General features: G+C 37.5%; 1 protein-coding gene across 2 annotated transcripts in view; it reads left to right on the forward strand.

Annotated features, from left to right (window-relative positions):
- The window catches only part of UBXN7 (UBX domain protein 7), a 67,020-nt gene extending 55,741 nt beyond the window's left edge, over positions 1-11,279 (forward strand). For both annotated transcript variants that reach the window (XM_063100999.1, XM_063101000.1), the window contains 3 exons: positions 7,369-7,762; positions 7,932-8,011; positions 9,370-11,279. In XM_063100999.1, coding sequence (XP_062957069.1) covers positions 7,369-7,762; positions 7,932-8,011; positions 9,370-9,531 — 636 coding nt within the window. In that variant the 3' untranslated portion in view covers positions 9,532-11,279. The remainder of the gene's footprint in view (positions 1-7,368; positions 7,763-7,931; positions 8,012-9,369) is intronic.
- The last annotated feature ends 3,716 nt before the right edge of the window (positions 11,280-14,995 follow it).

The raw sequence follows: 14,995 nt of genomic DNA on the forward strand, positions 1-14,995 counted from the left end.
CATATTTTGATAATTACCCACATAAAGTTTCTATTTTCTCAATGAAATCATAAGACTCATATTCCCAGTCTTTATGACCTAAGTACATGGATTTAGAAGTAAAGAATGTGAATAGGTAGGACACGAGGATTGATCTAGCAAGCCTGGTGGTGGAAGCATCCAGTTTCTCAGGGGCAGCACTGGGAGGGCTTTTGGTATCCAAGTCTAAGCAGCAGTAGAAATGCTGTTTTTTTCCTAGAACAACTCTTGTGTTATAGTTGGGCATTAGTACTGGTTATATAGCTTTAGGGCCTGGCTCTCTGGCACTCCTAGAGATTATTACTATACTTAATTTCTATAATATGCTATTATTATTAGGCAGACCTGTTTGATAATTGGAATCAAGATTAGTTGCAAGTAAGAGACCTTCAGAGATATGGCAATCTCACATTGGTTCTAGTGGCTGTTTGGGTTTGATGGCAGTGAAACAGAAATTGTTTTAGTGGATGTGGCTTTGGCAGTCCATATCATGTAGTGATGAACACCTAGAATAAACTGCCTATTTAAGGCAATACCTTAAGGTAGTATAGAATTCTTTTTTAAGGCATAAGAATAAACCCAGAGCATTTCTGTAATTGCCTTAAGAGAGTTTCATATCTTTTGCATTCATAAAGCTGATATTGTAAAAAACCAGAGTCTGAGGTTGTGAGTTGCTGAACAATGACATAAATTGAATTCACACCCTTACCAGGTCTTTTTTAAAAAATAAAGAACTTAGTGAGAAAGAGTGGTACCTTAAAATGAGAACAAATACATGCAGATGGGTTGAGTGACTGGTGCCTCAGACCCTACTTCTGATACCAAGTTCTCTGAATGCTATAATTTTTGTTCAGCTGTGTGCAAGAGAAACACCAACAAATAATGGCTTAAACAAGGAAGAGGCTTATTTTTCTTAGCAAGAAGTCCAGATATGCAGTCTGCGGCTTGAATCATGTGGATGCCATAAAGGAACCAGGTTCCTCCTCTTTTTTTATCCCCTTATATTTTTAATATTGGCCTATATTTTTCGTGGTCACAGTGTAGATGCTGTACTACCAGATATCATATCTACATTCCAAGCATGGGCAAGGAGAAGTGGGGTGGTACCTCTATTATAAAAGTAAACAGTTACAGATAAGGGTTCTGAATATTTTAGCTAGACACATTTTTTTGCACAAGTACAGTTGAGATTCTATTAGTAAGGAAGCAGAGGAAAATGGATATGAAATAGGAAACTAGCAGTGTCTGTTATAGTATTCTTTAAAATCAACTTACGTAGTACATAGTGTCATTATCTACAGACTGTCCAAACCATTACATGTCATAAGGGCACATCTGTTTGCCTTTTTGTGTGTATGATGATTTAAGTCTTATGTTTATTTATTTATTTAAAAAAAATTTTTTTTCTTGATTTCGTACTGACACTTTTAATTCCAATCCACTATGATAGAGTTCATCTTGGCCCTTTTTCTTTTCCATGTTTCTAATTCTCATTTCTAACAGTAAGAGACCTGACTCCTAATATCTTCAGTATGTTTACTTATTTGATCAGTTCTTCCTGCATATAATGAATTTCCCCATGCCTTCTCACTCTTCTTAGTTGGGCTCAGACCTCAAATGACACAGTTGGTGAAACCGGAATGGGACCTGGTGATGTGTTCTGCTTCTTTTATGTTTCTGAGAGAGACTAAAAGTTCTTCTGCCAGAGTTCCGAGTGCTCTGGGGAAATCCTGCTTTTCTGCTGAATTGTAGTGTAAATTTTATGCCAGCTGCTTATCCAAGTTTTACATTAGAAAGAATTGGGGGCCACAGCAGCATCATTCCAGGATTTAAAGATTCAGTCCTCTTTCTTAGGATCCAGGATCTGTTATCCTTTCTTTCTCCTTCCCCTAACTCTATTTTTTAAATTTTGTAGCTTTATCAAAGTATATTTATTTTTATAATAGTATCTTTTGAAGAGCAAATATTAGTTTTGATGAAATCCAGTATGTCCACTTTTCTTTTGTACTTTGTGTTTTTTTGTGTCCTAAGAAATCTGCCTAATCTGAGATTTTAACATATATTTTTTATGGGTTGGCTCTTAAGTCTGTGATCCATTTTGGAGTTTTGTTTGTTTGTTTTGGTGGCTGGCTGGTAAAGGGATCCGATCCTTTGACCTTGGTGTTACGACATAAGATCCATTTTGAATTAATTTTTGTATATAGTGTTATGGTAGGGTTGAATTGGGTTGTTACATTTGTTTTTTGAATATGTTTATTCATTTGTTTCACCACCACTCATTGAAAAGATTTTCCTTCCCCCATTGAATTGCCTTTGCACCTTTGTCAAGAATAAACTGATCATATATGTGTGGGTTTATTTATGGGCTCTATTCCAATGATTAATGTCTTTTACACCAATATTTCACTGTCTTGATTACTGTAGCTTTACAATAAGTCTTGAGATCATATAGTATAAGATCTTCAACTTTGTTCTTTAATTTCTCTCAGCAATGTTTTATATTTTTATATATTGACCTTATAGCCTGCAGCCTTGCTAAACTCACTTTTTAATTCTAGTAGCTTTTATGTAGATTCCTTAGAATTTTCTATATAGATGGTCATGTTGTCAGTAAATAAAGAATGTTTTACTTCTTCCTTTCCAATCTCTATGCCTTTTATTTCTTTTTCTTGCCTTGTTGCACTGGCTTGGACCTCCAGTACAATGTTAAATAGAAGTACTGAGATTAGACATCCTTACCTTGTTTCTCACGTTAAGGCGAAGGCATTCAGTCTTTTGCCACAAAGTTTGGTATTAGCTATGTATTTCTTGTACATATACTTCATCAGGTTGAGGAAGTTTCCTTCTATTCCTAGTTTGCAGAGTTTTCATTGTGAGGGGATTTGCCATACAATTTTTTTTTTTTAACATCTGTTGAGATAATCATATGGTTTTCTTTTTTTAGTGAATTCCATTGGTTGGGTTTTAATGTTAGACCAATTGTGCATTCTGGGACTAAAACTCACTTGGTTGTGATACATTGCTTTTTATATATTGTTGGGTTTGATTTGCTAAAGTTTTGTCAAGAATTTGTGTGTCTGTGTTCATGAGGGATATTGGTTCGTAGGCTTTTTTTGAGGATTTTGTTACTATTTTTCCTTCTTTCCTTCAAATACCTTGTACTGTCTTTGTCTGGTTTTGGTATCAGGTTAATGCTGAATAATGAATTGGGATGTTTTTTCTCCTCTTCTGTTTTCTGCAGAAGTATGTGTAGTAATTGATATTACTTCTCACTTAATGTTTGGTAACTTTCATTGGTGAAGCCACCTGAGCCTAGAGTTTTAAACTACAAATTCAATTTCATTAATAGATATAGGATTACTCTGATAACTATTTCTTTTTGAATGAGCTTTAGTAGGTTGTGTCTTTCTAGGGTTTTGTCCATTTTACCTGAGGGGTCATATATTGACGAAGTTCATTATGTTCCTTTGTTACTCCTTTAATAACTGTGGAGATTGTAGTTGTCCCTTCTCTTAATTCTGTCATTGGTAATTTGTAGCATCTCTCTTTTTTCCTGACAGTCCGCTAAAGACTTTATTGCTCTTCAAGAATAAGCTTTTGGTTTCATTGATTTTTCTCTATTACATTTGTTTTCTAGGTCATTGATTAATTTCTGTTCTTTTTCTTCCCTTCTGTTTAGATTGGGCTTTTTTTTTTTTTTTTTTTTTTTTAAAGGTGGAAGCTTAGGTCATTATTTTGAGATCTTTCTCTTCTAATATAAGTGTTTAATTATGTAATTTCTCTGTAAGTACTGCTTTAGCTCAGTACCACAATTTTTTTCTGTGTACAGGGGAAACTAGTAAATGGAATTTCTTAGCTAGACATGTTTTCTTTTATAAACATAATCAGTTCTGTAAGTAAAGAATCAGAGAATGAGTATTGGATAGGAACCTAGCAGAGTCTGCCATGGCTGTAATCTTTAAAATCAAGCTACGTGCTATACAGTGTCATTTTTATAAATGTACAGTCTACCGAAGCCATTGCATGTCATGTGGGAACATTTACTTGCTTTTTTAGGGTGTAAATTAGCCTTAAGTTTATTTTTATTTTATTTTATTTTTAAGAGATGACCGGTAAGGGGATCTTAACCCTTGACTTGGTGTTGTCAGCACCACACACTCCCAAGTGAGCCACAGGCCAGGTCTTTATTTATTTTTTAAAGCATACTGTGTCCAGGCTTTGTCTTATTTATTTATATATATATTTTTTTATTGAGTCTTAATTGATTATATGTATTTTTGAGATTCAGTGTTGACATATGTTGATCAAATCAATATTACTAGTATGTATATTGTTACAAATTGTACTTATTCTTTGTGCCCCTTGTCCAATCTCTCCCTATCTTCCTTTCAGTCCCCCCTCCCACCACTAATAACCCTAGATTTCTTCTCTCCTTCTGAAAGAGCAATGGTTACTCTGTTGATTTGTTGCCTAGATGATCTGTCCAATGCTGAGAGGTGTGTTCAGGTCTCCCAGAATTATCATAGAGCAGATGTTTCTTCTGTCAGTCTGGAATGGGCTTTGTGGAGAGAGACATTCTCTTCTTTTCTTTGGTCTCTGCTGGTGACGGTCCTTGTGTCGATGCACTCCAGTGGCTAGTGGACCATCTGCATAGTGGTTGTGATGTCTAGCCACTTTCACGGCAGCTGTGGTGGCTGTGGTGGGCCACCCACATGGATGTGATGTTTTTAGCACGCTCCGTGGTGCTGGTGGTGTGCCTCGTTGTGGGCAGCAGGTCCAAACCCTGGCACAATGCCCCAGGCCCCTGGGCAGGTCCCAGAGGTGCTGGTGGTGTGCCTGGTTGTGGGCGGGGGTGGGGGGGGTCTGTCCCCAGCTCCATACTCTGGGTGGTCCCCAAGACACTGGCAGTGTACCTGGATGTGGGAGTGGGGTGCAGGCCCTGAGGCACTGGTGGTGTGCCTGGATGTGGGTGGGGGAGTCTGGTCCTCAGATCCATGCCCCAGGCCCCTGGGTGGGGCCCTGAGGTGCTGGCAGTGTGCCTGGTTGTGGGCAGGGAGAGGGGTAGTGTGGGGGGGATCCGGTCCTCAGCTCCATGCCCCGGGCCCCTGGGCAGTCCCCAAGACACTGGCGGTGTGCCTGGATGTGGGAGTGGGGCTTGGTCCCCGGCTTCAAGCCTCAGGTTCCCAGCCGGGATCTGAGGCGCTGACGGTGCGCCTGAGCCCGAACTAATTTTTTGTTCTTTGCTAACTTCTAAAATGGGGGGACTTCCTTTGGGAACCAGTACTTGAGCTGTGTGGTTGAGCTAAATTGCTGCTTTGCTGCTATTTCCCTAGGGAAGGCTTTTTGTGCAGCTCAGGGTTTAATGGTTGACCTTGTAGATACTTCTGGCTCTCCAGAGACCTGGTGCACCTGGATTGTGTAGAAACTCTGATCTCAGTGTTTTCATCAAACTGCATGCACCCCATGTAATTCAACATTCCCGACCAGTCTCCTCTGAGTATTACTGTGCTGAATGGGGTGTGGATCAGTTGTCCTTGCTTTGTCATACCCACCACCCATGCTCCAAACACTTCCCATGGGATGTGCCGTGCGCTGGTCCTTTGTGATGACTCACTGGCCTCTGAATGGCTTCCCTTTTTCAGCTGTTCTGGCTCTTCACTCCTGCATGGGTGTACGGGAACCCAATTAGTGGTCTTGCTGTCCTGGAGGCCACTAAGGCCCTCTTCTCCCCTGCCGCCTCCAAGCAACTCCATCCAAAGGGCACAGCTGCGGCTTCTGCCAGCTCCTGCTCCATGCACTCAGCAGTTCCAACCTTAAAGCGGCCACGGCCCAGAACACTCCAGTTTTTTCTTTCTCTCATCATGGTTTCTCCTGCCTTCATGAACTCCATAGGTCTCTCCTCCTCTTCCCCTGAGCTCCAGTGGCACCTGGTTGGCTGTTGTTACATTTTTATAGTTGTAAATTGATTGATTTATGGGAGAGAGTGACACTGGGGACCATCTATTCCGCCACCTTGACCAGAACTCTCTTAAGTTTATTTTTCAAATTTCCTTTAAGGTTTTGCTATGTGATTGGCCTTGCTATGTGATTTGGTTTTGTGAAAGCCAAAATGAGGTTCCTTTCAGTTTTTTAGTAGCAACTCATCTTTTTATTGTGGAAAATTTAAGCATATTCAAAAGTTGAAGGAATCTATCAGGCCTCCATGTGTCCACTAATTTCAATAATTATCAACAGATGGCCGTTTTTCTTTCATCTGTACTTTACCATATCTGCATTACTGTGAAGCACATCTCAGAATTCATTTTTTTATCTATTGATACTTGGGCACGTTCTTTAAATGATGAAGACTTTTTACTTTTAAAAAAAAAATCACAATATCATTAGCACACCCTTAAAAATTAACGGTAATTTCTTTTTTTTACCTTTTACTTTTTATTAGCATATTCATTGTTAACAAATCATACTTATTCTTTATGCCCCTGTCTAATCTCTCCCTTCCCCCTCCCATGACCATAGATTTGTTCTCTCCATCTTATAGATTAACTGTTCTTCTAACAGTAATTTCTTAATATCGTGAGATGTCCTCTGTTCAACTTTAGGTTATCTTACAAATTTTTTTCCCCATAGTATGTTTGAGTCAGGATCTAAATAAGTTCCACTGAAATAGCCCATATTTTGTGACTCACTAACTTTAGTTAAATTTGTGACTTTAGAACTTTACCAACGTGAAAACTGTAGAAATTTGCATTTCTTATTATCATAATGAAAATCTTCATTGTAATTAAGCTTGGGAGAATCTAGTTATTATTTTCCCCTATTTGTTGTATGGTATTTTGTTTTGTTTTGAATGTTAGAGATCTGTTAGATTTCTTGAGAAGTTTTTACTTTAAGTTATTTATTGATATCCTTTTGTGTGCCAAAGCAGTGCTAATTTAAGAATATAGTGGTGAGCAAGGTAGCCTTGCTCATCATTCTTTATTGTTTAGTCATTTTAAAGAATAGTGTTTTTGGGTTTATATTTAAAGCTTTTTAGTTCTTGTCTTTTTTTGTGATAAATTGTTTTTTCAACTTTGTTCGTTTTGATGCAAAAAAAGACCTCTATGCTTGAAACATCGGTGTGCTAGGTGCTATGACAGTTTTTTATCTCTAAAATATCCATTCCAATTGGGCTGTGTAAGACAAAGTACTTGCCCCCAAATAGCTTAAGGTTTAGGAGAAAAGAGACATTCAGCAGGAGTTAATAATAGCAAGCTGAGTATTATATTTCTTATGCCCTGTTTAACTTGACTATTTTTTGGTTTAACTGGGTTTTTTTTCTTTCCACCTGTGTTTTATGACTGCATCCCACAGGAGAGCCTTATAGATGCAAGTGAAGATAGCCAGCTAGAAGCTGCCATCAGAGCCTCCTTACAAGAGACACATTTCGATTCAACACAGACAAAACAAGATAGCCGCTCAGATGAAGAATCTGAATCTGAACTTTTTTCTGGCAGTGAGGAGTTCATATCCATTTGTGGCTCTGATGAAGAAGAGGAGGTAGAGAATCTTGCCAAGTCCAGAAAGTCTCCCCACAAAGATTTGGGGCATAGAAAAGAGGAGAACAGAAGGCCACTCACTGAGCCCTCAGCCAGAACTGAACCTGGAACAGCCACAAAGCATCAAGGGTTGCCAGCTGTGGATTCAGAGATAGTGGAGATGTCGCCTGAAAAATCAGATGGAATAGTGGAGGGTATAGATGTAAATGGTGAGTTACATGATAGACTCAGTTTGCTTAAAACTTGAATATTACCTAATGGCTTTATTTACTTGCTTGTTTGAATTAATATTCTGTTTTAAGCTCCTGTATCTTTTTTGTTTGTTTGTTTTGTCCTCCAAAAAGCAATACATATCTTTTTTTAAAACTATTCCTTTAGGACCAAAAGCACAGCTGATGTTGCGGTATCCAGATGGAAAAAGGGAACAGATCACTCTTCCAGAACAAGCTAAACTGCTAGTAAGTATATCTAATTAGAAGCATTTGCTTGAAGCAGAGTAATTAATTAATTGGAATAAGTCTAGCGAGGTTTGCTTGATGATTCTTTGAAATAGGTGGTAGGTATTCAGTTTGATCTCTAACTAGAAACTTAACTGTGGTAAATCTTAATTCTAATTAGTTTGTTTCCTTCCCAAATTCTCTTAGGCAATTCACATAGGATCTGTTACAGTTGAGACTTTTCTATCCTATGGCTGCATGGAATAGAAACCCAACTGAAATTATTACTCCTGCAAAAGAAGTGGGGCTATTTGAAGACAATAGTGGGGCTCTTGGATTTCCTAGTAGCTGGAACTACAAAGTGGTTATTAACCAAGGCTGTTTTTGTCCATGTTTCTCTTGTGGGGCCTTTTAGGTTTTCCTTGTGATTCTCTGCTTCACACCATTCTTTCTGTATATTGGTGGCTTTTATTTACTCCTCATCTTGTGCATGGTCCGTCATGGTGATGCTGAGGACCGTTTCATCTAAAATCCACAGCTGATGGGCCTTCCCTCTGTGTTTTTCAACTGCTAGAAAAGAGAATGAGCCTGACTAGCTTAGCTTAGCCTAAGAATGAATCCCCCTTGGGTCAGGTGTCCATACCTGGCCATTCACAGTGACAGTACATAATTAGGCTGATTCTTGAAGACTATGTGACTGGAATGCAAGTAGGGTCTGGTTGCTGGTGCTGATACCCAGACTGCCTCCCTGGCCTAGTGTTTGGAAGGGAATGGAGATGAGACAATGGAAAGAACAAGTATAGACCATCTTTTTCAGAAGTTTGGTTGTGAAGCTGGAGGGAAGAATGGGCAGTATTCAGTGGGAAAAAGGTGATTGGAGAGGCAGCATGTTTAAGCCTGATGGAAAGCATCTGTAGAGAAAGGGATGCTGAAGAAACCTATAAAAGGGGATATTTTGTAGTGGCATGTTTCTGAAATGGCAAGAAGGGATTCAGTGCATAGATGGCAAGATTGGCTGTAGGTAGAATAAAGGCCATATCTTCCCTATAAAAGGAAGGAAGGAAAACTGATCAAATAAAATGAGGACAATAATTATATAAATAGTGATTGGGTGTGTTTATTGGGATGACAGTAATAACCCTGTATATTTCAGTATCACTTAATGGCCCTAAGTTATTGGATACAGATACATTATCTCCCCATCCAAAGGGTTATATTGGCCCTTCGCCAGGGTAGGCTTCAGTTACCTGAAAGAATAACTTACACTTAATATCTCATCTAACAGGACAAAAAAGAATGTTGTTATTTATTTAATTCATTATCATGCTCTTTCCTTTTATTTTCATCTAACAGCTTTGTCTTTCTCTTGTTTTTCGTAGGCTTTGGTGAAGCATGTTCAGTCTAAAGGATATCCAAATGAACGTTTTGAACTTCTTACCAACTTCCCTCGAAGGAAACTGTCTCATCTGGACTATGACATTACATTACAAGAGGCAGGCCTTTGTCCTCAAGAGACTGTCTTTGTACAGGAAAGAAATTAACACCATAACCTGACCTCTCTCAGCTTACCCCTTTATTCCCTTTTCCTGTGAGATACCATGTCACTAAGTACGCATTTTGGCTCATAGGACCATAGAGCCAAAGTTGGACAAGCAAGTCACCTGCCTCCTCTTACTTTTATTCTCTTTTTCTTTTATAATCAGTCTTTTTCCCTTTCCCCACCTCCCCCCTTTTTCCTTTGCTATTTTCTCCTTTTTCCCCACTTTTTTTCTTTCTTACCTAATCTGGTGACCAAATGGAAGTGTAAGGATAAAACCTAGTATTGGCAGCAGGAAATATGTGTTCCAATAAGTGGTCTCTTGCACGGCACTTTTTTGGGATCAACTGATAATGTTACTCCTCAGACTCCTTGGCAAAGAAATGGCTAGATTCAGAATAAGAACAACCTCCCTTTTCTGTAAGACCACATTTTTAGTAGGCAGAAGAAGTTCTCTGACACTTGTTTTGTTCTGTTCTTCAGGTAGGAAGTATCATATAAAAATATTGAGGCTTTTGTTTACATTGAAAAAGTATCCCTTATAATTACTGTTTATCATATTTAAAATCTTTTCCAAAGGATTGCCATCTTTCCAGCTACAAGAATTGTTTCCATGATATGTGTTATTGGCAGAATGAGTGTCAAATGTAGGGTGAGTAGCGTGGGGTGGCTTTCAGTGTCCTAGCCTGAGACAGCTTCTTCATTATTACTCTATTAACTGTATTGATCCTGCTAGTCCTGGAGTGGACATTTAGTGAGCACATTGTGGTGACTGGGATAGAAAGGTGCTTGCTGTTTTTGCCAGTACAGCATATTAGTTTCTTTGGCCCCTTCATTGTCTGGATACACAGTGATCTATAGGAATGCAGCTGTTCAATAATCATGCAGTAAAATGGCTTGTAATTGTAATCACTGTGGTTATTAATTGTCCTATGTGCTTTAAGGCATACTTATGTATGTCCCAGAGGAAAAAGAAGACATGAAGCTGAGAGTTGCTAACTATGTTCCTTTGGTTAGAAATAATGTTCATTTTTATCGCTGGTTGGAGTAGTCTCTGAAAGGCTCTAGCGACTGAATGAGCTTAATTCTACATGCTGTTTTTGTTCAAAAGGTATCAAAACAGAAAGCTTCTCTAAGGGGAAGACCTTTAAAAACTCAATTCATAAGACAATATTTAGTAAGAGGAATGATGGAGATTACCAGTAATCTTCAGATGTTATAGGCTTTTCCTGCCAACAAAAGCCACATTCAAATTGTAGTTGGTGAAAGCTTTTTTCAGTATTATTTAGAAGAGGCCATCTTGAATCTATATACTACTGTTGTCAGCTTCACTGTATGTTCAGTTCTTATTTTGAGCTTTAAATAAAGTCCTCTGAAGGGGTGGTAGTGATTCTGGTGGCAAAATCAGAACTTCAGCTTGTTATACAACCATAATATAGAATGGATCTATTTTGTCATTTGGGGATTTAGATTGATTCTTCTACTTGAGTAACATAAATTGCTATTGTTCAGAGATCTTTAGGTTCCCACCTACTTTAAGATTGCTTTCTTGGTGACTAGGGGATATAAAGAAAAAAAAAAAAGATGCTATGTGATGCTAGTACACAATTATAGAATATGGATTCTAATGGTTGGATTTTGAAGGACCCTCTCTAAAGAATGAGTTATGTATCTCCTCAAGGAAATCATGGAAAATTCTGTTTATTCTTCAGTGAGTCCTTTTGAATTAATGTTCTTACATTTTTTTCTAAGTCTGTGTAAGTACTTATGTATAAGTATATAATTGTATAAATATTTATAAATATATTTATATAATTACAATTTCATTTATACCTTGAGTCTAAGTTCTCTCTTTAGATTGGTGACTAAGTAATACCACTTTGGTGTTTTTCTTAGGCTTTCTCTCAAGGCTCAACTAGCAGCTTCTGGTTTATTGAGGAAATATGGTTTTCATATTAATTCCTCAATTGTATCTCTGAACTTGGATAACATACTTGCTATCTGAGGAAGAGAGCTGTAAACTATCAAAGGTGCACTGGAGGGTAAAAAAAATTGGTGGTAGACAAGGTCAGAAATCTAAAAATTCAGGGAGGCACAGGGTAAGAAGTAAGGGTATGCTCAGTCAGCTTTGTGTTGTGATGGCACCCATCTCCACTCCCTGCAAAGTCACAGCCAAAGCCTAAATTGTTCAAAAATGTGAGTTGAGAATTTTCCCGATAGGACTCTGTTTTATTCTCTTACCTAGTAGCTTCTCTTTATAAAACATGTCCAGGGAACCCAAGACAACATGTTTATTAATGAAAAGATGTAGTTCTTTTTGATACTGTCAGCACTGGCATATTCATTTGTAACAGACCAAAGTGACTTTTTCAGCTTGGGTTACTGTGAGATGACCAAGTTTACATAAAGTAACTTGAGTAAGAGGAAGGGCATGATAACATTCATGCAACCAGGATGTTTAGAGTACAAGATGTAGACTATTTTATTTTATTTTGAGGCAGGAGTGTAATTATCTTGGGGTTTGAGATAGAGGCCCATGGGGAGGGATTATGGATTGTACATGAGAAGAGTAAATAAGGAGTGTTGCCTTGCTCAAGAACTTAATCCACTTAGAGAGTATGCTTCCTCCAGTTTGCCTTATTCCCCCTGCAAGTTCCTTTGCTCTCTGGGGGAGAGGTTTTATTGAATAGATTAAATGAGGCCAATCATTCCTTGTAGATAATAGAAACAGCTTGAAAGAGAGTTTAAATGGTAGGGAGGAAAAGAACAAGATAGACTTGGAGAGTGACCAGAGAAAAATACAGGGAGATGGAATGAAAACTAGTGGGAAAAAAGTGAAGAGAAGTACTTTTTTGGATTTGCTTTAGGAAAGGACCAGAGAAGAGGGGGAAAAAAAAGTGCCAAATGAGGAATGAACAGAGAACTAATTTTGAGTAACTAGCATGTGCTAGGTACTTTACATGCATTTTCTCCTTTAATCTTCCTAAGAACCCTAGAAAATGAATATTGAAGTTCAGAGAACTTGTTCAGGATGTCATAGCTAGTAAATGGCAAATCAAAATTAGAATCCAGAGTTCCATGCTCTCTTCAGTCCCAGGCTGTTTTCTCCTATAACAGGGGAATCAACTTGCCCAAATGGTTATCTTCTCATTGTTTTGCCTTGTGGATTATCATATAGTTTTGTTTCTTCAAAGCTAGGGGGAGTAGTTGAAATAAAGCCTGTGGGATGATGCCTATATATAAATTCTTATTTATGCCATTATTTTGAGAGGCTTATTTTTAATTGTTTTTTAAAAGTGATGGCACGGAAATATGAAAGGGAAAATAACTGTCGTTTTTTGCCAAGAATAAATGGAAAGGATAAAAAGAATATTACCTTTTAAAACTTGTTCAGAATTATCTTTTCTATGTCCTATCCATACCAGATTATTGAACTTCTATGTGTATGTTTTGAAATCTATAAAATTCTTCCTTAACTCTACAAGTCAGCAAAATTAGGTATTGAGTCCTTAATACTGGAAATATTTTGAAATCTAAGCTCTGATTCCTGCCTGTTTTATTCAGTTAGGGAGACTCAAATTCTGAAAGGTGACAAACACTGTAACTCAAATTTTCTTTTGACTCACCTATATGTTTTAGCTCCACCTGTTGTAACTACTAAACTTAGGGCATGAAATTTATCAGTAGGGCATAACCAATACCCACCAAGTAGGGAAGGATTATTGATCCCCAAGACTAAAGATTCTTACCTAGCAGGGATCTTACTTGGATGCTTAGGAAAAATACCAGATAGAGCCACTAGCAACTGAAAAATATAGTTTTCTAACCAGATACAAGTTAAATGTATATTGTTTATGATATGCAGAAAGGGCACTATAGGTATAAGTCTACTTGAGTAACAGCTCTACTAATTAACTCTTATCTTGGTAAATCTCTGTTTTCCTCTGAGTCTTGGGTTTCTCATTTGAAAATGAATGAATTGGACTAGATTAATAGTTCTCAGCCTTTTCAAGTAAAAGGATTTAACATTTTAAAACTTGGCATTGGTGGGGAATTGTGGGGTTAACTTAATATAATTAATTCTGTAGATAGAGAAAATGTAAATGTGCACATGGAATTACAGACCCCTTTCAGAAACTCTTAAGAACCCACATATTGTAGACCACTGAATTAGATTATCTCTAAAGTCTTTTTCCACTCCGGAATTTTATGCTTTAGTCTCTCCCTTTTATTATACATCATCCCTAGGCTGATTAAAAGTGTACTTGTTAATCAAATCCTTTGCTTTTTTTCTGTGTCCAGGTATCACTTGCCCAGTAACTTGATCTAACCTCACTGTGATGACTGAAATCTCCAAAAAGGAGAGTATAATAATATATAGTACTGATCTTTTAAACAATTTTTGGAAAACAATGCTGTTTGCCTGATCAGTGTTGAGAATGACTAAATTGTAATTAGAGAACCAAATATGTCACTGACAGTGGAGTTAAATTTTAAAGAAAGCATCAGCCGAACAATTGCTGGGAAATTGGTTTGTGTAAGTTGTAGAATTCACTCTTGGCTTTGGCAGAAACAACTTTTTCAAGATTCCATTAGGCTGACTTTTAAAAATATTTTTTATCCCACAGAGTGTATCTTCATTATGTCATTCTCCACCCCCCCCCACCCCCTTTTCTGGCCATCTTTTATTTAACTACTCAATAGTAAATCATGGAGTGCAGGTTGATGAATAAGTGATTTCTCATGTAAAACTAAAACTTAAAAGTAATGAGGGTAGGATGAACCAGCCCTTCGATGAACATGGCAATTTTCCAATAATACAAGCCTTGATGAATAGGCTACTTAAAGACAGCTGTGTACTATGAATATTCAGCTTCATTGGTTTGCCTTGCTTAGCATTTCAGTTATTGTCTTGCCATGAAACTTAGTTTTGCACAGCACACATTTTAGAATAGTGGCAAGAATGTTCTTTAGAACTAAAAATAACCAGAGAATACCATACCAATATATTGATTTCTCCTATTATATAGAGAGTTGGTATTTCAGTGATGGTTATTTTGGTTTTTGACTCACCTATGTGTCAATCCTGCTAGAGAATATTTTTTTTAATAGAGATTATGATGGCCTGGGTAATTGTCCCATGAAATGAATGTATGTGGTTAGATTATTGGATGTGATGATGAGACCCTTATTAGAAAATCTTTAAATCATACTCTCTTTTACTTCTCCATTCTCTATTCTTGATTTTTGTCATCCATTCTGTGAGTATTAGTCCTGATTTTTAATATAATTGGCTGTGTTTAAGAAAGTCCATTTCTAAGTCTTAATATGTAACTGTGTGTCTGTGTGTGTGGGTGGCTGGCTGATATAGGGATCCAAACCCTTGACCTTGGTATTACAAGACTGCACTCTAAACATTTTTCATTTTTTGTAAATTAATATACAAAGGAAGAATTTGGGGCAAACAT

The sequence above is a fragment of the Cynocephalus volans genome, chromosome 1 (genome assembly GCF_027409185.1).
Source record: "Cynocephalus volans isolate mCynVol1 chromosome 1, mCynVol1.pri, whole genome shotgun sequence".
In the NCBI taxonomy this organism is placed as follows: Eukaryota; Metazoa; Chordata; class Mammalia; order Dermoptera; family Cynocephalidae; genus Cynocephalus; species Cynocephalus volans.